The 23,730-nt window shown below is 45.3% G+C and overlaps 1 protein-coding gene across 3 annotated transcripts in view; it reads left to right on the top strand.

Moving 5' to 3' along the window:
* The window catches only part of LMOD3 (leiomodin 3), a 64,169-nt gene extending 42,430 nt beyond the window's left edge, over nucleotides 1-21,739 (top strand). For 2 of the 3 annotated variants that reach the window (XM_073592216.1, XM_073592214.1), the window contains exons 3-4: nucleotides 3,933-4,027; nucleotides 19,822-21,739. In XM_073592216.1, coding sequence (XP_073448317.1) covers nucleotides 3,933-3,983 — 51 coding nt within the window. In that variant the 3' untranslated portion in view covers nucleotides 3,984-4,027; nucleotides 19,822-21,739. The remainder of the gene's footprint in view (nucleotides 1-3,932; nucleotides 4,028-19,821) is intronic. The other variant, XM_073592215.1, reaches the window with a different exon arrangement.
* Nucleotides 21,740-23,730: the final 1,991 nt, after the last annotated feature.

The raw sequence follows: 23,730 nt of genomic DNA, 5'->3' as shown, positions 1-23,730 counted from the left end.
ATTTATTAGGCAGCTCCGGGGGTCTTCTTCCGACTTCGGGGGTCTCTCCGGCGTCTTCTCTCATCAACATGGGGACAAGGTGCTTTGGGGTGGGGGGCCGCAGGGCGCCCCCCTCCCCCAAAGCACCCACCCCCCCATGTTGAGGGCATGGTACGGCTCAGGAGGGGGGGGGGGCGCTCGCTCGTCCCCACCCCCTTTCCTGACCGACCAGGCTGCGTGCTTGGATAAGGGTCTGGTATGGATTCCGGGGGGACCCCCACGCCGTTTTTTCGGCGTAGGGGTTCCCCTTAAGATCTATACCAGACCTAAGGGCCTGGTATGCCCCTGGAGGGGAACACATGCCGTTTTTTTTTAAATTTGGCGTGGAGTTCCCCCTCAAGATTCATACCAAACACTGCCTGGCATTGGCGGGGATTCAAGTCGGATCCCCGCACCAGTGTGAACCCGGCTCACAAGGAGAAATTGACCAAAGGGTGGTGGTAAAGAGCTGAAAAACCACGTGATTTGGTGAAAGTTGGCTGGAAAAGTCCTGCCGTCTGTATGCAATACAAACTTATGGCCAACGCTCTTTGTACAAAAATCCTGGTTCTATACCAGAAAAGCATTATTTTATAGGCAGACTCTTTCTGCTCAACATATCTCGAAACATTAGATACCGAGTCCCATATTTTCTGCCATTGTGGGAGAGTAATCTGTTGTTGGATGAGTTGGGACCATTTTTGCATATAGAGATGGTGTGAGTCAGTTAGTGGAGAAGCATCGTGGAGAAATCTATAAATAGATGATATAAGATGAGGTTGGTAAGGGCCTTGGGCACAGAGAAGTTCAAATGGGGTAGGTTTGTCTAATGTTAGGGTTGACGACTTAGAAGAGAAATAATGTTTAAACTGTAAGTAGGAGTAAAAGAATTGTTTGGAGTTCTGGAATTTATGTTGAATCTCCGCAAAAGAGAGAAGTCTACGGGTAAGTGGCTCTACCATATTACGAAGTTGAAAAATGCCAGCTTGTGACCAAGGGGACATTCGACTATAGGATAGGCTATCGGGAATGTCTGGGTTAAATAGTATATTTCACAGAGGTGGGCACGGAGAAGTGAGGAAGAACCGTTGGGAGCATTTTTTCCATATACTAAGGGTGAACAGCATAGGATGTAAACATAAGCTTCTTAGTTGGGTGATAGACGTATCTAGAGCTGACCATAACATGGCACATGGGTGTACCTGGCAGGTGATGTTCATCTTAATTTCCGACCATCTGCTAGCTGCCAACCTGTGTGACTAAGACATGGTCGCCTTGAGGTGAGTTGCATAATAGTATTTAAGGAGGTCTGGGGCACCCAGGCCTCCTCTAGAACGGGGAGCAAACACCACTGAGCTAGCAATATGGTAGGCCTTGTTATGCCAGATAAAACTGAGAAATAGCCGATGCGTGTCCTTAAATTGTTTCATTGGGATAGGGATTGGCAATGTTTCGAATAGGTAAAGAAGTCTCGGTAAAATAGACATCTTGAGTACATTAATCTGCCCCAGGAGGGAGAGAGGATATGGATCCCACTGGTGCAAGAGACGGTCAATATCCCTAAAAAGGGGGGGATAGTCAGCCTGATAAAGGGTGTGGTATGTGGAAGTCAAATGGATACCTAGGTATTTGAGAGAATGGGAGCACCAATGGTATGAGAAATTTTGTTGTGAGGCATGCGCGGAGGCTCTTAAGATGGCCGCGACCCTCTAGAGCTCCGCTCCACCACGGCCCAGTGAAAGCCCGCCGTAGCCCTCAGAGTGCCCGCCCGACCGCTCCCCGGGACGACGAGTGGCAGAACACTCAGGGAAAGGGCGGATGTCCTCAGCATCTGCCAGGAGAAGCCTCGCCAGCCAAATGAACTCCGCCGGCCCGCTCAGCTATGCCAGAATGGTGGCCGCTCCACGAGGGAGAAACACAGACGCTGCAGAGTCCATAGCAGATCAGGATGCTGCTCTACCGCTCTCCCCAGGTACAGCCATCTCCACACTGTATGAGGCACCCTCTCCTACTTGCATCGAACCCCTGCTGAGGAGCTCACTGCCAGGGATCCCTACAACCCCCATTCAGGACTCTAATACAGGCCTATTAGACTGTAATGAGGAAGGCTGTGACATGGCCCCAGCTCCCACAGACATTCCATCTATGATGGCTGCTTTTTCACAGATGCTCTCCAGAGGCCTTGCACAGAATGCAGCCCAAATTACTTCCTCTATTCATGCAGATCTGCAGCACCTGGGGATGAGGATAGAGATCATTGAAAAGAAGGCTGACCAGTCTGTTGCCAGGATCAATCAAAATTTGACCAGGATCCAAGCTGTACAGGATCAACTGGAAACCGCCCTTTCCAAGATCGATGACCTTGAGAACAGGTCAAGACGGTACAAATTCAGGATTAGGGGGCTCCCCGAATCGGTGAAGGATGTCCAGCAAGCGGTCAAAGCCCTTATCACGGGGCTTATTCCAGGTTTTGCTGACTAACGCCTGGAACTCGACAGAGCCCACAGATCTTTGCAGCCCCCCCGCGCTGATGGCCTTCCCAGAGACATTATAGTCAAACCCCACTTCTATTTGGTGAAGGAGGAGGTTATGAGGAAATCGAGAGGGGCAGCAGCCCTCACTATTCAGGGACACACGGTCCAAATATTTGCTGACCTTTCACCCTACACAGTGCAAATAAGAAGGTCACTTAAACCACTGCTCCAAATCCTACAGCAGAAGGAAATCGCAAATCGGTGGTCTTTCCCTCTCCACCTGAACTTTTCCTACAGAAATAAGGGATATGGCTTTTTGCCCTTTGTGGAAGGTGAACGTTTACTGCTCCACCTTGGCCTTCTCTCTCAGGAGCTTCCTCCCCCACCGCCTACCAAGGAACCCTCTTCATCGTCAAAGAGACCACCTCCGGCATGCCCCCTGTAACCCAACTGGCTGACACAAAATTCTAAGTGGTCGAAAGAGACACTGCCTACTTGACCGGTCTATCCTCATTCCTGAACCAGGGCCCTGGTTTGGGACGTCCTTTTTAACTTGTTCTGGGCTTTACCCCCTACCTCTATGTTGGCTGCTATCCCCCTGGTACACCTTCCCCAGGGGCCTAGCCTTGACATTGTTTAGAGTTCCCTTTCTTATAGTTATCGCTAGGCAGGCTTAGTTGTGACCTTGTCTTTAGGGTGATGGCCAGGGTAGCGGGGTCCAGTTTAAAAGCCCATGTTTGAGACCCTGAAGGCTGATGCTACTTGAATTTTTGCATTTCTATCATGGCTACCATGTTAATTTACCTGTTTCTCCAACAAAATGTTTTTTATTTTCCACATATGTGTTCCGTATTTAACTGTGTTGCCTTTAAGACATGGTATATCCCTAGGCTCATAGTTTATTTTAGTTTCTCTAGCAACTCGGACGCCCTCCTTCTCGATCTCATGGTCGAGCGGGGCGGAACCGAGGATGGGTTCTGGGGTAATCAAAAACCCCTATTTGGGACTGGCTTCACCCGGGGCCCCCCGATCCCTGAGGGGGTCTTCTGGGTGGGAGGCGGGCCCGGGGGGGGAGGACCCGGTGACACTCTGCTCCTCCTTTTATAGTTTCCGAGGGCGCTCTGTTCATTGAATGTAATCAATATTTATCACAAGCGTACGGGTCGTGCTGGGCCCATTGCACCTCCACTGGTCTCCGAGGGCATATAATTGCCTCTCAGTGACGATTTGGAGACCCTAATTCAGGGCGCTCCAGTCATCTCAGGTTGTGGGATGGGCGCTGGCAGGTCCACGCCTAACCCGGGGGTGGGGGGGCCAGGGGGCCCCCCATTTCAATGCTCCTTTTGCCGTCATAACATGTTTGAAGGCATAGGCTTAATATTCTCTCTTCTTTACTTCCCTCTCATCCTTCCTCTCTACTACCCTTCTCCTCCCATCCAGGATCTCCAGGAATTCCCAGATACTCCAATACAGGACACGGGAGCTGGTTAACCACCCGGATTGCCCATCCCCTTCGGAATCTTCGCTGAGGGAAGGTAGGAGATACGTCAGACACGAGATATTCTCCCCTCTGATCCACGACTGATATAAGAACCCCAACACCCACATTTAAAGTGATCTCGCACAACACACAGGGCCTCAATTCCCCAGTCAAACGCCGGAAATTGTTCCAACTATATCACAACATGAATGCGGGCATCCTTTTCTTACAAGAAACACACTTCCCTGTCTCCTACAGACCCTCTTTTCTACACCAGCGTTACCCACAATTTTTTCTCGCATCGGCAGATAACAAAACAAAGGGAGTGGCCATCTGCTTCTCGAAACACATCAATTTTTCCCAGTCGGAGATAGTCTCTGATCCCCAAGGTCGATACCTCTTAATCTCAGGCACCATAGATGGGGAAACATACACATTCATATCGTATTATGCCCCCAACAAGGGCCAAGAAAAATTTTTTGACTCGCTTCTACACACCCTGCAAAAACACTTCAAGGGTATGGTATTCATGGGAGGGGATTCCAACGTTGCATTTGATTCTTCCTCCGATAAAACGGCCGGAGGGACAACCAGACCTAAGCGCCCCTCGAGACAGAACACGAAAATAGCTCTCCCGCTCCACGAGACAGGGCTTGTAGACATATGGAGGGAGCTCAACCCCAGAGCGAAAGATTATATTCACTTCTCAGCGCCCCACAACTCATATGCCAGGATAGACCACATTTTCACACAATCTAAAACGATCCCACTGACCCTGATGTCTAAAATCAAAGACTCCCCCCTATCAGACCACTCCATTGTAACTCTAGCCACACGCAGAACTGTGGGCGCCCTAGGCCCTTCCAGGTGGTGTCTCAACGAGGCCCTTCTGAGTGACCCGATACAATGCACGTTGATAGAACAATCCATGAAAGAATACTTTCTTGAAAATTACAATGCTGAGGTGTCCCCAGCGACGCTGTGGGCTGCCCACAAAACTGTACTCAGAGGCAGGCTCATTCAGCTTTCCTCTAAGATTAAGAAGGAGCACAGGGCAAACCTGCTGAAACACACGGAGGAGTACCAAACCCTAGCTAAGTCCCATAAACGGAACCCTACTCCCACAACCTTGGCACAGCTTGATACAGCTCGAGCCCACTTTAATCTATCCCTCACAACGGCGGCCGAGAAACACCTCAGATGGACCGGGGCCAAGTTTTACTCCCAAAAGGACAGAAGAGGCTCCAAACTGGCAACTAAACTGACCCCCAAAACCCGCATGCTAGCCTTTCCAAAACTTAGATCCCCTACTGGAGACCTGACCCAAAACCCAACCAAAATAATGGACTCCTTTTTGAAGTTCTATTCTGAGCTATACAAGTCCGACCCTCCGTCCTCTCCAGCTCTCAAGAAATCCTTCCTAGACACCCTCCCCATCCCCTCCTTAGCCCGTGGCCACAGGGATCTTCTAGAAGACCCCTTTACCTCTGAGGAGGTGTTGGACACTATTAAATCCCTCAAGCTGGGCTCATCTCCTGGGCTGGATGGCTTCTCAACAGGATATTATAAAAAGTTTGGCTCCAGCCTGTCACCCTACCTGACGCGATTCTTCAACTCTCTCAGGGATGGAGCCCCCCTAGACAGGGATCTTAATGCTGCATATATCTCGGTCATCCCCAAACCGGGGAAGGACACAAGCGAGACCGGGAACTACCGCCCGATCTCGCTCATCAATAATGACATAAAAATAATGACCAAAATACTGGCTAACAGACTAGCAAGCTTCATAGCGACATACATACACAAAGATCAGGTGGGCTTCATCCCTGGGAGACAGGGACCAGACCAGATCAGGTGATCGGTTGACATTATATCCTTGCTTAACTCTCAATGGGATGGGGGCCCTCCCCAGAAGGGCTTCATCCTCTCGATTGACCTTCATAAGGCATTCGACTCGGTAGCCTGGCCATACATTTATGTGTTGCTGGAGAGATGGGGATTCGGACCAAAGTTTCTAGGCATTATCCACTCGCTTTACTCCTCCCCTAATGCACAAGTGCGGTTACTGGGAAGATATTCAAAATCCTTCGCCATTGGCAGGGGAACCAGACAAGGTTGCCCGCTTCCCCCCCCTCCTCTTTGCGATGGCAATAGAAACTCTGACTATCGTGATTAGGACCAATCCTGACATCAAGGGGGTTACCTGCGGAGGACAGGAACACAAGTGTGCATTATTTGCGGACGACCTTCTCCTTTTCATCACCTCCCCCTTACGTCCACCCCTACTATTTACAAGGTACTCAGGAATTTCGGAAGGATTTTGGGTCTAAAGGTTAACTTATCTAAGTCCATAGCCCTGAATGTAACAGTTCCACCGGCTATGATCTCCCAGTTGAAAAACAATTTTACATTCACTTGGGCATCAGAGGATATTCCATATTTGGGGATCAGACTCACGAGCAACATAAGCAAACTTTTTCAGGCCAACTATCCCCCCATGGCACGTAGATGTAGTGCAGACCTGGAGAGATGGTCAAAATGTGGTCTATCCTGGCTGGGCAGAATCAACGCAGTCAAAATGACTCTTCTCCCGCGCATGCTTTACCTATTCAGATCTCTCCCAATCTCTATTAAAAAGCAATTCCTTCTAAAATTACAATCACAAATAGTACGCTTTATATGGGGAAATAAGGGTTACAGGTGTAAAAAGGAGGTCCTATACAGGCTAAAATCACAGGGGGGGTAGGACTTCCAAACTTGTGGTGGTACTATCAAGCCGCTCAACTCGCCCAAATTTCCATAGCATATTCTAGGGGTCCTAAACCAGACTGGCTCTCAATGGAAAGAACTGCGGTCCCACTGAATACCATAGACTACCTCCTTTGGAGTGACACCAAATCCAGACCGTCTATTATGTCTCCTACTCTCTCCCACTCGGTGGCTCTGTGCACCACTCTCCACAGACAACACTTACTGACTTCTCCCTTGAGCCCGCTGGCCCATATTTTCCACAACCCAATGTTTCCCCGGGCAGGAACATCCAAGCATTTCGCTGGTAGACCAACAAGGACTTGTTTCGCATAGGCCACTTTCTTTCCCTGTCAGGCCCCTTAAGCCTGCAGCACTGTAAAACAGAGCTAGAAATGCCCAACTCAGAAATGTTTAGGTTCTCCCAAATTGTCCACTTCCTTAATTCCAATTGGACTAATAAAAAGGATCCACCTAATGCCGCGTACACACAGTCAGACTTTTCAGCTACAAAAGTCCGACAGACTTTCAACAGACTTTCTAACGACTGGACTTGCCTACACACAATCACACCAAAGTCCGACGGATTCGTATGTGATGACGTACACCGGACTAAAATAAGGAAGTTGATAGCCAGTAGCCAATAGCTGCCCTAGCGTGGGTTTTTGTCCGTCAGACTAGCATACAGATGAGCGGATTTCTGGGTCCGGCGGAGTTACGACGTAAAGATTTGAAGCAAGTTCCAAATCTAAAGCCCGTCAGATTTGCGACTGGAAAAGTCAGCTGAAGGTCCAGTGAAGCTCACACACGATCGGATTGTCCGCCGGATTTAGTCCGTCGGCGTCCGTCGGACAAGTCCGGTCGAAAAGTCCGACCCTGTGTACGCGGAATAGGATTACCCCTTACGAACGATGGTGCTCTAACATTATGGATCAGAGGGGAGGTATTTCACTGATCTACTCCTCCCTGGCTGCTAGAGAGGGCAACCCACCATACGCCCGGTCTTGGGAGACGGACATGGGAATATCTTGGGAACCAGTGGAGTGGTCACAGGCTTTCCGACGCTCCTATAGGGGTATTCCTAACATCTCCCTGATAGAAGCAAACCTCAAAATTCTAACCAGGTGGTACTACGTCCCTTCTAGACTGGCAGTGATCTACCCGGAGGCGTCTTCCCTATGTTTCAGGGGGTGCGATCTGGAAGGCACAATGTTCCACATTTGGTGGACATGTCCCCGAGTTACGTCCTACTGGAAAAAGGTATTTCACACTCTGAGGAAGATAACAGGAACCACAACCTCTCCAGATCCCTCCATTGCCCTTTTGAACCGCAAAATCCCTTTAATTCCTAAACACCTGCAAACACTTACGTTTTACATCCTCCTGGGAGCGAAAATAACGCTCGCGAGGGCATGGAAGACTCCCACTGTCTCCTTCAGAATGGCGAAGCGAAAAATATCCTGGATAATGGCGCAAGAACACATAGTGGCAAAACTGCTGGACAAGGTGGGAAAATTTTGAAGCTATATGGGAACCCTGGGCAGCACATTGCAATATTTTCCTCTGTCCGGGCATCACGAACGGTTGAATGGTTGATCCTGGATCTTTACCCCTCCTTCGTCCTCCCTCTCCTTCTACTCTCTCTGTCTGGGACACTCTGCTCCCACCCTACTCCATGTATGAGAAGGGGAAATCGCTCCCCTCCTCTATGTAGCGGATAAGGTTGTACGCAGACTAAAGCACCAAGCTTAAAACAGCAATTGAGATTCTTCTCCTTTGATCTCTTCTCCATGATGCCTGACTCTGCGGTGGTCAAGGCTGGCTCCTCAGCCAGCCGGTCACAATCCAGGGAAGGGGGGCCACGGAGCCGTGGAGGGGTTAGGTTCTGCCACAGTGTGATCCCAATAGGGCGGTAGGCCTTTCCGGGCTTGGTGGGCGGATCCCCCTACTGGTCCCAAGGGAATCTCTCAGCATTGGACACCGGAAGCTCACGAGGTGAACCCATGGGACAAGCCCCTGGTGAGGAGGAGACACATACTCAGATCCTAATGCTCTGTATTCATGGTCCCAGGGAGTCACCTAACCTGATTCTGTTGGTCTCAGATACAACCTACGATCTTTAAGGCAATCTAATGTTACACCTAGTTATTAATGTTCTCATTTGTCCTGTAACTGTGAAAGCAGGCCTTGTAGGCCAAAGACCAGAATGTTATTGTATGTTCTCCTTTCTCTGTTAAACATCAATAAACCTATTGAAAGAAATTTTGTTGTAGTGTTGCGAGGGCAGGAGGGGGGATATGTATTGGTAAAGCCTCTGTTTTGCTAGGGTTGATCTTGTAGCCAGAATTTGAGCCAAAAGTTGTCAATAGATCATGAAGATTCGGGAGAGAGGTGTGGAGATTAATGTCAGGAGAATATCGTCAGCGAACAGAGACAGCTTGTATTCCCTCTGTCCCAACAAAACCCCACGAATATCAGGGTGGGAGCGAATGACTGCAGCCAGGGGTTCTAAGCATTAAAAAAAGAGTAGAGGAGACAGGGGACACCCCTCTCTCCTGCCATTGCTCAGGGGGAATCATGGCGACAGATAGGAAGACAGCTGTACTTGGGATGTCGGTTGCGAGTACAGGGCTTCGAGCGCATATATAAATGGAAACGGACCAGAAAAGCCATATCTAGAAAGGGCAGCAAGCATGAAGGGCCAGTTAAGCCTATCAAAAGCTTTTTGGGCGTCTAGGCTTAGAACGAGGGCCGAGTGGGTAGGTCTGCTAAGCAAGTCTATGAGGTTGATGTTGTGTCGTGTGTTGCCACCTGCGTATCTTGTTGGTACGAATCCGACTTGGTCTTTATGAATAAGTCTAGGGAGGATTTGGGAAAGTCTATTGGCTAGAATTTTAGTGAAAATTTTGTAAATCGGACTTGAGTAGTGTGATAGGTCGGTAATTATCAGGGTTAGAAGGATCCTTCCCTGGTTTCAGGATCACCGTGATATGGGCGTGAAGGAACTGAGGGTGAGGGACATTTCCCTGCAGTAATGAGGTAAAAAGGGATAATAAGTGCGGGCTTAAAATTGGGAGGAAGGTTTTATAGTAGGAGTATGGCAGCCCATCTGGGGCTGGAGACTTGTGAGTAGGGAGATTTTTAACAACCTCTGCTAGTTCTTCAGGGGTGATTTCAGTATTTTGGGAAAAAAGGTGGGAGGGGGACAATTTAGGCAAGTGTATTGATTCAAAGAAGGAGTCAAATTTGGGTTGAGAAAACCGGTAATTCGGTTCAGAATTTAAACAGTTATATAATCTATGTTAACATTTCCCAAAAGCTTTGGACATGGCATGGGGGCAGTAGGTATGGGATCCATTAGCCTGTATAAGAAAATCTGGGAAGGAGTGAAGAGGGCGGGGTTTCAAGCTGTTCACAAGCATCATGTGAGGTTTGTTGGAATATTCAGAGAATTTCTCCTTGGACCACAAAAGGGATTTAGCAATTTTTTTCATGTCCAAAGACTTGAGTTGATTGCGGAGGATGGTAACAGCGTGGAGGCAGACCACCGTGGACAAAATTGAGGACCATTGAAGAGCAGTTTCTCTTTTCAGACGTGCTCCAGTTGAGATACATTGGCCTCAAAAGTACGCTTTGTGTGTTTCCCACAAGGTGGAAGCTTCCGAAACCGTACCCTCCTTAAGCTAAAAGAACTCAGTCATGTCCTTGGACAATTAATCCCTGATTTCTGGGACATGGAGAAATGTTTCATCAAGGCGCCAATGACATGTTCTAGGAGAGGCGATATGGAGGGCAATGTCTAAATGTACAGATGAGTGATCTGACCATGTCATGGGGTTGATTTCTGCAGCTACAGTGGCTGAGAGCAAAGGGGAGGTTATAAAGAAATGGTCCAGTCTGGAGTACAATTTGTGGGGGGGGGGGGGAGTAAAATGTGTATTGCCTATGTGTAGGGTGTTTAATTCTCCAAATATCAAGGAGGTTATGTGTTCGAACAAGTCTGCGAAAGGAGGTGGATAGGTGACTCATTTTGACAGCTGTAGTAGTTGGGAATAGTACTCGTCTGTCTATCTTTCCCAGGTGACAGAAAACTTCTGCAGTCGCTCAAATATGTCAGTGAGAAATTGAATTTGGCCAGTGTTGGGAGCATACACATTGACCAATGTAAGGGAATGCGTGAAATAATCACAATCCAGGAAAACAAATCTCCCATGAGGGTCTAAATACGAAGATTTAATTCGTAGGGGGCATGAACAGCAGATTAGGATTGTTACACCTGCTTTTCCCGAAGGATCAGAGGCGATATAAGCAGTTTGGAATAGTTTACTGGCAAATTTAAAGGACCCTCCTGGGCGGAAGTGGGTCTCCTGGATCATGATCACATCAGCGGCTCCCGCCATCCTCTGGTATAAGAAGTCACAGAAAGAAAAATAAGGATTCAACAGAATCAAAAGAGTCATCCCATGAATACAGGGAAAAGTGTTCCCAACTCATGGACTCTGGCTAAAGGCGAGGAGCGCACGTACAGAGACCAAGAGAAAATGAAAAAATGAAACAAAAAAAAAAAATAAAAATAGGACCAGCGGATGTGGAGAGGTCTGTCATGTAGGGAGTCTGGAAGGAGGGCGCCTCTGAGGGGTGGAGATGGACTTGGGATGTCGTTGTCGAATCGGGGTCCAGATCCCGCTTGGAGCAACTGGTGCTTTTGGTGTTTGAGGCAAGGGAAGGGGAGCCTTTTCAGGAAGGGGTGGTATGCCCAGGTTGAAAGGCTTCACTCTCCTGGAGATCTGGAGATCACGCATGGAGTGCTGTACTCCCTCCTGGAAGGCAGAAAGGCGGAATGGGAAGCCCCAGCGGTACATAATTTTATGGTTTTGCAGGTGGCTGGTTATAGGTCAAAAGCTCTGACGTTTGGCGAGGGTAATGGATGACAGGTCATTAAAGATCTGTATCTTGGCCCCCTTGAAATCCAGCCTGGTTTTGTTGCGGGTAGCTATGGTAAGGGCTTCTGTACTGTCATAGTAATGAAAGCGGACGATGATGTCCCTGGTATTCGCCCCTGCTGGGGGTTAGGGAGCTAAAGATCTATGTGCCCTATCCAGGTGCCAGTCAATATCCGGGATGTGAGGGGCCACAGTGTTAAACAAGCTTAGGAGGTAAGGGCGCAGGTCCTGGTCACCCACTGTTTCAGGTACCCCTCCAAATCGTAGATTTTGTCTATGTTCCCTGTTCTCCGGGTCTTCTTGCTGCATCTGGATGACAGTGTGTTTTAACCTCTTCAGTACCCGGCCATAGACAAATGACGTCCACAGATGGGATCTCCCATCCTGGGTGGATGTCATATGATGGCCTGGGCTTCCCGGCCGTCTAGGGGGCGCGCGCGCGCGCCTGCCGTGTTGCTTGGGACCCGGTGCGTGTGCCCGGCGGCTGCGACGTCCGCCGGGCACCCGCGATTGCCCGTTAACCGGGCCAGACCATGGATTTGTGTGTGTAAACACACAGATCCACGTCCTGTGAGTTGAGAGGAGACCGATCTGTGTTCCCAGTACAGAGAAACACTGATCGGTCTCCTCCCCTTGTGCCTCCCCGCCCCCTACAGTTAGAATCACTCCCTTAGGAAACATATTTAACCCCTCATGTCCCCCTAGTGGTTAACCCCTTCACTGCCTGTCACATTTATACAGTAATCAATGCAATTTTATAGCATTGATCGCTGTATAAATGTGAATGGTCCCAAAAATGTGTCAAATTAATATATTTTTTTAAAAAATGCCATAAATCTATCATGTATTTTGTAGACACTATAACTTTTGCGCAAACCAATCAATATACGCTTATTGCGATTTTTTTTTTTTTACCAAAAATACGTAGAAGAATACGTATCAGCCGAAACTGAGGAAAAAAATTGTTTTTTAAAAAAAAAATTGGGATATTTATTATAGCAAAAAGTATGTGTAAGTTGTGTTTTTTTCAAAATTGTCGCTCTTCTTTTGTTTATAGCGCAAAAAATAAAAACTGCAGAGGTGATCAAATACCACCAGAAGAAAGCTCTATTTGTGGGGAAAAAAGGACGTCAATTTTGTTTGGGTACAACATCGCACGACCGCGCAATTGTCGTTTAAAGTGCGACAGTGCTGAAAACTAAAAATTGGTCTGGGAAGGAAGGGGGAGAAAATGCCCTGTATTGAACCGGTTAAATAAGCATTGTCCTCCAGAACGTGAACATATTGTACCAACTCGTCAAATTTGGTTTCTAGGGAGTCAGTACATTCACCTAGATGGTCAATTTCCCCTCTCAATTCTTGGGCAATCTTCCCCACCTCTAGTGAGATATTGTGGGTGATATTTTCCAGCAGGGAGTTCAGTTTGGCATACAAGACTTTTGCAGTTAGTGGGGTGAGTGACCCTGGTGGTTGGAAATATGATGCGTGTAAAGGGTTACCTCTACCAGTCATGAGCGGGTCTATGGTGTCCGGCGGGTCGTCCTGTGCACTTGAGGCCGGGGATGCAGGCCTAAGCAGGAAGCGGTCCATAGTGAGTGTAGGCCGCAGCTCAGGGAATGAAGAGTAGATGAGCTTTTGATCCCCAACTTTCACCATGGGATGCGTTGTGGTAGTGGGAATTCTGTGAGGTGACTCCCGAGGCTCGTGGAGCTGTGGATTGTGCAGCGGGAGTCCCGGAGAAACGACGGGGACCGAAGCCGAAGGATCACACGTCCGCCATGTTCAGAAGCCGCGCATGTGCTCCATCATTTTGTTTTTGTAAATCTGTGTTGCTCTTGTCTTGGCAACTGATTTAGGCTTAGTCAGTTTTGTAGTCCAAGTGATGAGCGAGAAGCCTAGGGTGACAATGTTCCTTTTCTATAGATATACACAGTGTGTGAGCATTGTCATCCTAGGACAGGAAGTGTGTTACTGGCAGATTCACCAGGTGAAAAAAGGAAAGCATGAAAAATAAAAAAGGAGTACAGCCAACACACATATAAGGACTGGTAAGGTATAATATATGACTTTTTGTTCTTGTCTTTTTGTTGCTATCACTTTGAAACATTTTTCATAATATAGTCAGGAGCTACTGGCACACTCTATAGTTTATACTTTAATTTTCTATAAGAAGCTACTAGTGGCAGTTGCCGCTGTCAGAATACAATGTCCCAACAGGCGGTGGGGATGAATTACTTTATTCATCGTATTTGTGTGAATGGAAGAATCCGTTAATGTTTTTTTGTTTGTTTGTTTATTTGTTCAGCCCAATAGCTGAGTGAAAAAAAATATATAACCAGCTTAAGGCTGGGCATACATTGTACAATTTTCTTTTACAATTTTCCTTTAGATTTACCAAAACCATATAATATGAAGTCAAACCTAAACACTTTCAATTTTTATACAATCAGGCAGGCCCTTGTACTACATAGTTGAAGGTAAATCTAAAGGAAATTGAATAAGAAAATTGTATAATGTATGGCCAGCTTTAGAGGTGGCAACACATTCTTAATTTAGGCCACACCTTTAACCAGATAGTATGCATAGGTAATGCCTTTGACACTCAGTGGCATCACTAGGGTTGATGTCACCTGGTGCGGTAAAACATGGTGTCACCCCCCCCCCCCGTATCCTGCCCAGCGCCCTGCACGGTCATGAGGTGCACCCCAAACCGGTCCCTGTAAATGATAGTATATGGTGGTATAGTGGCAGGTTAGGGTAGTATAAGGTGGTAAAGTGGCAGGCTAGGGTAGTGTAGTGGGAGGTTAGGGTAGTATAGGGTGATATAGGGCAGTTTGGGGTGGTATAGGGCAGGTTGGGGTGATATAGGGCAGGTTGGGGTGGTATAGGGCAGGTTGGGGTGGTATAGGGCAGTTTGGGTTGATATAGGACAGGATAGGGTGGTATAGGGCAGGTTGGGGTGGTATAAGGCAGGTTAGGGATCTATGCAATGACAGTTTGCAGTACCTTATAACATAGCTGCAGATGAAGACACTCGAGGCTGCTGTGTCCTCGCCTCATTCTCCTCCTTCAGCTGCGGGATCAGCTAGAGTAAAGAAGTCTATGGGAGGAGTGGAGGAGGCAGCCACACCCCCAGCTCTGCCCACCAACCCCGGCTGAAGGAGATATTGAAGATCCCCAAGGGTTAGCTTCACTGACTGGGGAGTATTATAGGCAGCCTCCCTCGCACGGCTACGTGTCCTGCTCGCACAGCTCCGCTGCAGCTCTGCAAGTGCACGCAATATAGTGTACTGTGTAGCGGCGGCCCCTGTGTCATCCCTCTGGTGGGTGTCACCCAGTGTGGGTGTGCCCCCCCATAGCGACGCCACTGTTGACACTTCACAGCTGGGGATAAATAATAAATCTTGCAAAATAATTGCTAATAAATCTTGCAAAAAAGGAATTTCCAGGAGACAAGAAAGATAAAGATATAGAAAGAAAGAGATAGAATTAGAGAGTGATAGACAGAGAAAGATAGTTAGTGGGATAGATTAGACCAGATAGAGGAACCCAATTCCAAAAAAGTTGGGAGGCTGTGTAAAATCGAAAACAGAATGCAATGCTTTACAGTTCTCGTAAGCCTATATTTTATTCACAATAGAAAACATATCAAATGTTCAAACTGAAAGACATGAACCATTTTAATTAAAAAAAAATAAGGTAATTTTGAAATTGAAGGCAGCAACACATCTCAAAAAAGTTGGGACAGGGAAACAAAAATCAGGCAGACAAGGAGCCATATCTGAACATGATCCAGAAAAGCCGCCATCTTCTCTAAGCTTTTCAAAGCTCAAAGCTCATTTAAAAATGGTCTGTTGCAAAGTGAAAAACTCTTCTTTGGTCAGACAAATTAAAATTTGACATTCTTTTTGGCAACCATGGGTGCCGTATCCTCCAGATTAAAGAGGAGGGGAACCTTCCATCCTGTTATCAGTGCTCTGTTCAAAAGCCTGCATCTCTGATGGAATGAGGGTGCATTAGTCTGTATAGAATGGGCAGCTTGAAAATCTGGAAAGGTGTCATCAATCCATCAATGCTGAAAGATATTTCCAGGTTTTAGAGCAGCATATGATATAAAGATATATCTCTATATACAGTCAGGTCCATAAATATTGGGATATCGACACAATTCTAATCTTTTTGGCTCTATACACCACCGCAATGGATTTGAAATGAAACGAACAAGATTTGCTTTAACTGCAGACTTTCAGCTTTAATTTGAGGGTATTTACATCCAAATCAGGTGAACGGTGTAGGAATTACAACAGTTTGTATATGTGCCTCACACTTTTTAAGGGACCAAAAGTAATGGGACAGATTAACAATCATCCATCAAACTTTCACTTTTTAATACTTGGTAGCAAATCCTTTGCAGTCAATTACAGCCTGAAGTCTGAAACGCATAGACATCACCACACGCTGGGTTTCATCCCTGGTGTTGCTCTGCCAGGCCTCTACTGCAACTGTCTTCAGTTCCTGCTTGTTCTTGGGGCATTTTCCCTTCAGTTTTGTCTTCAGCAAGTGAAATGCATGCTCAATCGGATTCAGGTCAGATGATTGACTTGGCCATTGCATAACATTCCACTTCTTTCCCTTAAAAAACTCTTTGGTTGCTTTTGCAGTATGCTTCGGGTCATTGTCCATCTGCACTGTGAAGCGCCGTCCAATGAGTTCTGAAGCGTTTTGCTGAATATGAGCAGATAATATTGCCCGAAACACTTCAGAATTCATCCTGCTGCTTTCGTCAGCAGTCACATCATCAATAAATACAAGAGAACCAGTTCCATTGGCAGCCATACATTCCCACGCCATGACACTACCACCACCATGCTTCACTGATAGTGACAGCTCTTTGGATCTCATATTGAGAGTTGACAGCAACAGATTCCAAATGCAAATAGCACACTTAAAATTAACTCTGGACCTTTTATCTGCTCCTTGTACATGGGATTATGAGGGAATAACACACATGTGGCCATGGAACAGCTGAGCAGCCAATTGTCCCATTACTTTTGGTCCCTTAAAAAGTGGGAGGCACATATACAAACTGTTGTAATTCCTACACCGTTCACCTGATTTGGATGTAAATACCCTCAAATTAAAGCTGAAAGTCTGCAGTTAAAGCACATCCTGTTCGTTTCATTTCAAATCCATTGTGGTGGTGTATAGAGCCAAAAAGATTAGAATTGTGTCGATGACCCAATATTTATGGACCTGACTGTATATAGATATATAAAGATATATCTTTATATCATATGCTGCTCTAAACCTGACTGTATAGGAATGATTTTTCATGGACAATGCTAAATTGCATAAGGCATTTATGAGAACAGCATGACTTTGTAGTGCAAATGTGCTTAACTGGCCTGCCTGCAGTCCAGACCTTTCACAAATTTAAAATATTTGGAGCATCTTGAAACCAAAAATATTACAAAGAATGGGACAACATTCCTCTCCCAAAACTCCAGCAACTGGTCTCCTCAGTTTCCAGATGTTTAAAAGAAGTGTGTTTAAAAGAAGAGTGTTGTTAAAAGAAGAGGAGATGCTGCACCGTGGTAAACATGGCCCTGTTCCAACTTTCTTGATATGTGTTGCTGCCATCAATTTCAAGATTACCTTCTTTTTTTTCTTTAAAGAGTACATCTTCTCAGTTTAAACATTAGAAATGTTTTCTTTTCTCTATAAAATATGGGTTTATGAGATTTGCAAATCATTGCATTTTGTTTGTATGTCGATTTTACACAGCATCCCAACTTTTTTGGAATTGGGGTTGTAGATGGAGCTAAAGAAAGAGATGGAGAGATTTAGATAGATAGATAGATAGAGGTCTAGAGAGTGATGGGTAAATAGTACTTGCACATAAAGACATGCCTGTGGACAAGAAAGAGACAGATGGATAGATAGATATCTTGCACATAAGGACATGCTTGCCAACAAGAAAGAGATAGAGGTATGGATAGCGAGAGATAGAGAGATTGAGAGAGTGATAGACATAGATAGAATCTTGCAAATAAGGGAGTTTCATCAACTATTTTGTTATTCGTGTAGCACTGACCCCCGAAGGAGCTGCTGATTTATTTGGGCCTGTACTCTGCTTTGTTTCCCCTTTGTATATCTCAGTCCCCCTGACACAGCAAAAAACAAAATCATAAAGGCAAGTTCAAAATACTCTCCTCTTGGCTGGTGATGAAGAGGAAAACAACACTTACACAGTTGTACATGAAGAATAACCTTATTTACTGTAATTGTTTTAAAAGGTAAACACTACAATGGTTGTACTGTCACACCAACATAGTCTGACAGTCAACTGAACTTTATATTACAAAGATATAACACAGATATAAGGTGTCTGAAATAATTTATGAGTGGTGTAATAAATAGGATAACCGTCAGAGTGAATTTATCTCACTATGAGCACTACCTTATTTTCTGCGCGCTTATTACTATACTAAATCAAAGGGTTAACTTGATAAAGTATAGTACAGTAAGGGTCCTTTCACACTGGGGCGGTTTGCAGGCGCTATTGCGCTAATAATAGTGCCTGCAAACCGACCCAAAAGTGCAGCGGCTTTCATTCCAGTGTGAAAGCCCCGAGGGCTTTCACACTGGAGCGATGCGCTGGCAGGACGGTAAAAAAAGTCCTGCCAGCAGCATCTTCGGAGCGGTGAAGGAGCGGAGTGTATACCGCTCCTGCCCATTGAAATCAATGGGACGGCGCGGCTATACCGCCGGCAAAGCGCCTCTGCAGAGGTGCTTTGCGGTGGTTTTAACCATTTCTCGGCCGCTAGCAGGGGGGGTAAAACCGCCCCGCTAGCGGCCGTATACCGACAGTAAAGCGCCGCTTACAATAGCGGCGCTTTACCGCCGACAACGCCCCCGCCCCAGTGTGAAAGGACTCTAATTAGAGAGCTCCCTTATTTAGTATCACATTACCCCAATATAGTGAAGGAACACAAGGCCTTGTATTTTACTAAACAGTCCTTCTTTTCTTCTTTTTTCTGCCAGCAAATACAAGGTAAATTTGTAATCCAAGGGTTAATGACTCCTGATCAAAGTAGACTGAAAATATGAAAGCAAGGTTCTGGTGCAGCGGCACTATAACTAACTTTGATGCCAGGGACTCAGTACTAAATCCTCTTGACTGTGTGTGTGGGACTATGGGTCCCAGCAACTCTGTCTTGTGTAGACGGATGTATGAAAGTGTATCAAGAAACTTTTGGGCAACAGCCCTCTCACCCAACCAGGACAGTGTTGTCAGAAGACTCCGTTCTGATGTACAGGAATCTGTCTCCGGCCGGCCGGCACTGCTGCAATGCTCCGCTCCACACAATGAGACGCTCCGGAACCCCCAGATAACTCCAACAGGCTCCTTCCCAGTCTTGCCCTGCCGTCAGTCCAGCTCTCTGGTGTGTCACAGTACTGCTGCTCGGATCGCTGTTCCGTGGAGGTAGGCCGCGCTGTGCTGGAGACCTCACACAGATCCTCCCAGGCTGGCCATGCGTGTCCAAGAGAGCTAAGATGGCCGCTCCCAGCCCTTTTATAATCTTCCCACAATGCAGTTCTGTTCTCCTTAGATTCATGGGTGTTGATGGCCATTATGGGTAGGTCAAGTTAATGTCCAAATGTAAACAAACAAAATACTTTCATGTCAACTTGAATAATAAAAGAAATAAAGATGCAATCCTCTTATATTTCGGCCGCTAGATGATAAGATATAACATAACATTAAGTTATACATATATTATGACCGCTACATTAGTATTGCAAAAGATTACCCAGAGACTTTACTGGGCGAAAAAATGTATTGTATGATTTATGTGAGAGGCACACATGGACTAAGTAAAATCTGTAGGATTAGAAAATACAGCAATTCCTAGAACATTAGACTTGTAACTCCCCCCTTTTGTTATGTCACTTAATGCCCCCTTTGTGTCCAAAGAAAGGGTGAAATGATGCCCCCATTGCCCTATAACACCATAGGCACAAGTCCTAGCAACTAATACCCACTGTCCTACTCAACTGTCTTCAGCTAATATATTTTAAAATGATAACATCATATAACACATCAGATAAGTATATGTTTCCTAATTTTAATTTGTGTGTTTATTTGTATTTCCAGGTACCCCTACCCAAAGAGCTAGAAACCCCCCTGGATGAATTGTTGTGAAGATTTTTATACATAGGCTGTACAAATATTGCTTACAAAGAACTTACGGAAACAATGGAAAGTCTTTTTAGCTAGTTATATGGGATCAACGCAGCACATGGGATGAATAGTAGATTGAATGGTGTGAATTGATAACACCTATCTGTCAACAATCTATTCAGGCACGGCCCACAGCAAGTGACACACGCGGAAAGTTGCTGGATACGGCATATAGTGGCATCATTAGGAGTGAACACACAAGTACTGCAATTCCGGAATAGATGTTTGTGCATCACTTTACTGACGTGTTTCAAGAGAAAATACCAAGATTGTACATCAATGCATATCATACATCATTTACAGATAAAATGGAAATATTGTCATATCTGAATCCCCAAATGGAACACAAAAAAAAAAAAAAAAAAAAACTTCCGCTTATAGAGTTCTTTGTAATTGGTTGTCGCTAGCTTACTTTTTATTATCAGGCCATCACAATAAATAAATAAATATATATATATATATATATATATATATATATATATATATATATATATCTATCTATCAAGGATGTCTGTGAATGTTAAAGTCTAATGCCGCGTACACACGGTCGGACTTTACGGCGGACTTTGCCCGGCGGATTTTTCGACGCACTTTCCGACGGACTTTGTGAATGAACGGACTTGCCTACACACAATCCACCAAAGTCCGTCGAATTCGTACGTGATGACGTACGACCGGACTAAAACAAGGAAGTTCATAGCCAGTAGCCAATAGCTGCCCTAGCGTGCCTTTTTGTCCGTCGAACTAGCATACAGACGAGCGGACTTTTCGACCGGACTCGATTTCAACGGATAAATTTTAAACAAGTTTAAAATCTAAGTCCGTCCAACTTTTGAGAAAACAAAGTCCGCTGGAGCCCACACACATCGAATTGTCCGACGAAATCCAGTCCGCCGGGCAAAGTCCGCCGTAAAGTCCGCTCGTGTGTACGCGGCATTACTCCAGCCAAAAATGTTTTTATGGCTTTAAACTGCACTGTGCTGTTTTGTAATTTGGAGTAGAGTTCTCTGTGGCTGGCCATGACAGTATAGCAAATGTTGAATCAACTTAAGGCCTCTTGCACACTGCAGCTTGAAAAAGCTCAGAACAGCTTTTTTTTTTTTGCTGAGCTAAAATACAGCCCATTAATTGTAATGTGCCTATGCACACAGGTGCCGTAAACAAGCGATGTGCATACTTCAGTAAGAAAAAAAAAAAAAAGTAGAAAAATCTGCATTTTTGATCAGTAATTTACACCCCGAGTGTGCATAAAAATGCGCAAATGTCCATTTGCATATTGTGCGGAAGGAGAACACGAGAATAAATTTGCGTACAAGTGCTTGTGGGAATGCGTGAACATATATATGCGAAAAAGCAGATGCTCAAAGAGGAGTATTATATGCAAGAGGCCTTCTATTAGTGTGTGACTGTCCCTGGAAGTTAAACCCTGGGCAATGACACCATATGACAGGTGTTCTGAGAAACTAAAGAAAGTTACAAATCTTCAAAAGTTGGTGATCGGTTTGATGTGAGCAAAGTTTTAGAAGAAATAATGGAAAGTTTGGAGAATGACTTCAAAAGCTCATATTTGAACGGAGCCATGTCTGCATTTTAGATAGGTTTATGATATGTGACTATGCTGAAAGGGAAACTGAGTGCTGCAAATTAAATCAAACTACAGTAACTTGATTGTGAAGGGTAATAGGAGGTATCTAGTCAATTTTGCTGCCTGCTCAATAGAAAAGGATCTTCCCCCCTCTAGTGGCAGAAAAACATAACACTCTTTGAAAATTGCCTAGGTTCACACTCCTGTGTCTCCATATTCATGTTTTTTTTTTTTTTATGCATTTTTCATACACTTCCGTTGAAGTATATGGACAAAGAACAAACATTGTCACAAACAAAAAAGCACCAGTACTACTTTCCAAGATATACAGAAGAAATACGCACAAGTGTGAATGGGTATCATAGAAAAAAAAATGGTAATCCTCTGGTCGTGCATTGACCCAACGCATGTAAGACCCATGTGAGACCCCAGGATGAACTGGAACCACAGTATGCTTTACTAGGGCAAAGAGTTTATTCTATTTGTGTACTATCATCAGAAGAAATCTTAGAGGTATGTGTAAACCCAATCCATTAAATCTGAGCAGTTTCTATTAGAATAATATTTGGTGATCCTGCCATAAAGGGGCTGGTTAAGGCACTTTCTGCCAAATGGTGACAATGCTCTGTCCCTGTCTCTTAAGAAACCTTTCCTGAGAAATGCCATGCAGCCTTCATTGGAGTGCATATTGTAGACAGGATGATCAGCAGCACTGAGATACAACAAAGGTGAAACATATCATATTTAAATTAAATCCAATTAATAATTGATTAACAGATATGAAGCAGCATGATGGCTCAGTGGTTAACACTACTGGTACCTTTCAGCACCTTAGTCTTTAGATTTATTTCTAGCTGAGGACAATGTTTGTGTGGGTCTCTTCCACAATCCAAATAGTAAGTGTTTTTTGTTGTGATTGGCCATACTGTGCATATGACATTTTGAGGATGCTAGATTGTAAGCTCCTTTGTGGCAGGGACTTAGGTGAATGGTTGTCTGTAAAGTGCTGTGGAAAAAGTGTCAGTGCTATATAAATGACTAAAATCAATAAACTGGATTTTTTTTAAATTATACTATATATGTATATTCTCTTCTGATTTAAAATGGTTTCATGTGATGTGATTTGTGATTTTAACCTGCAGATGGCACTACTGCTATTGCTCCCTGTAAAAGGATTGTGATTGATAGCTATAGGCATAACATTTATCTTTAAATTCTGTAAAAATCCTTTAACTACAACCACAATGGCAAGACCTTAATTTGTGGTGGTGACATCAGGGCTGTAAAAAACAAAAACAAAACAAAAAAAACACAGGCATGACACATACATAGCATATTGATGTATTATTTTATACACAAGAATGATATATTTTGTACAAATGGTGTTCCTTTCCTATGGGATTATACTTGCAAAAAGTTAAAAAAAAAAAAAAAAATGTGCAGAGCTACTGTGTTTCCCTGAAAATAAGACCTACTATGAATTTCCAGGAGGGCTTCCATATAAGCCCTACCCCGAAAATAAGCCCTAGTTTAAAGTGGTTGTAAAATCCTATAATCCACTCTATTACAGTATTATATAATGTACATGTGTGTGTTTCTGTAATATAATTGTGCGAAATAGTGCCATTACAGCGCCGCTCGGCGCTCAGCTGATCTCCCCTCCTCTTCTTCCAGCTGTCAGCGGGGGGATCTCGGCCCCTCCCTCTACAGTGCTCGGAGCAGGAAAGAGAGCTCCAGCGGGAAACGGAAGCGCCGAGTGGCGCTGTAACAAAGGTATTTGCCACACTTTTATATTACAGAAAGGCACACATTGTACATTATATAATACTGTAATAGTGTGGATTATAGGATTTTACAACCACTTTAACTATGTTCACACTGGGGATTCCTGACAGGCAGGGAGGGAGAGGAGGCAGCACATTACAGGATAAGACCTACCCTGAAACTAAGCCCTACTGTGTCTTTTGTTACCAAAATTAATATAATGCCGCGTACACACGGTCGGACTTTTTGGCTACAAAAGTCTGACAGCCCGTCCGACAGACTTTCGATGGACTTTCGACGGACTTTCTAACGAACGGACTTGCCTACATACGATCACACAAAAGTCAGACGGATTCGTACGTGATGACGTACACCGGACTAAAATAAGGAAGTTGATAGCCAGTAGCCAATAGCTGCCCTAGCGTGGGTTTTTGTCCGTCGGACTAGCATACAGACAAGCGGATTTCTGGGTC

This window comes from Aquarana catesbeiana, linkage group LG07 (assembly GCF_042186555.1).
Source record: "Aquarana catesbeiana isolate 2022-GZ linkage group LG07, ASM4218655v1, whole genome shotgun sequence".
Classification (NCBI taxonomy): domain Eukaryota; kingdom Metazoa; phylum Chordata; class Amphibia; order Anura; family Ranidae; genus Aquarana; species Aquarana catesbeiana.
The sequence above is the reverse complement of the archived record's forward strand: the minus strand, read 5'-3'. Positions and strand labels throughout refer to the sequence as shown.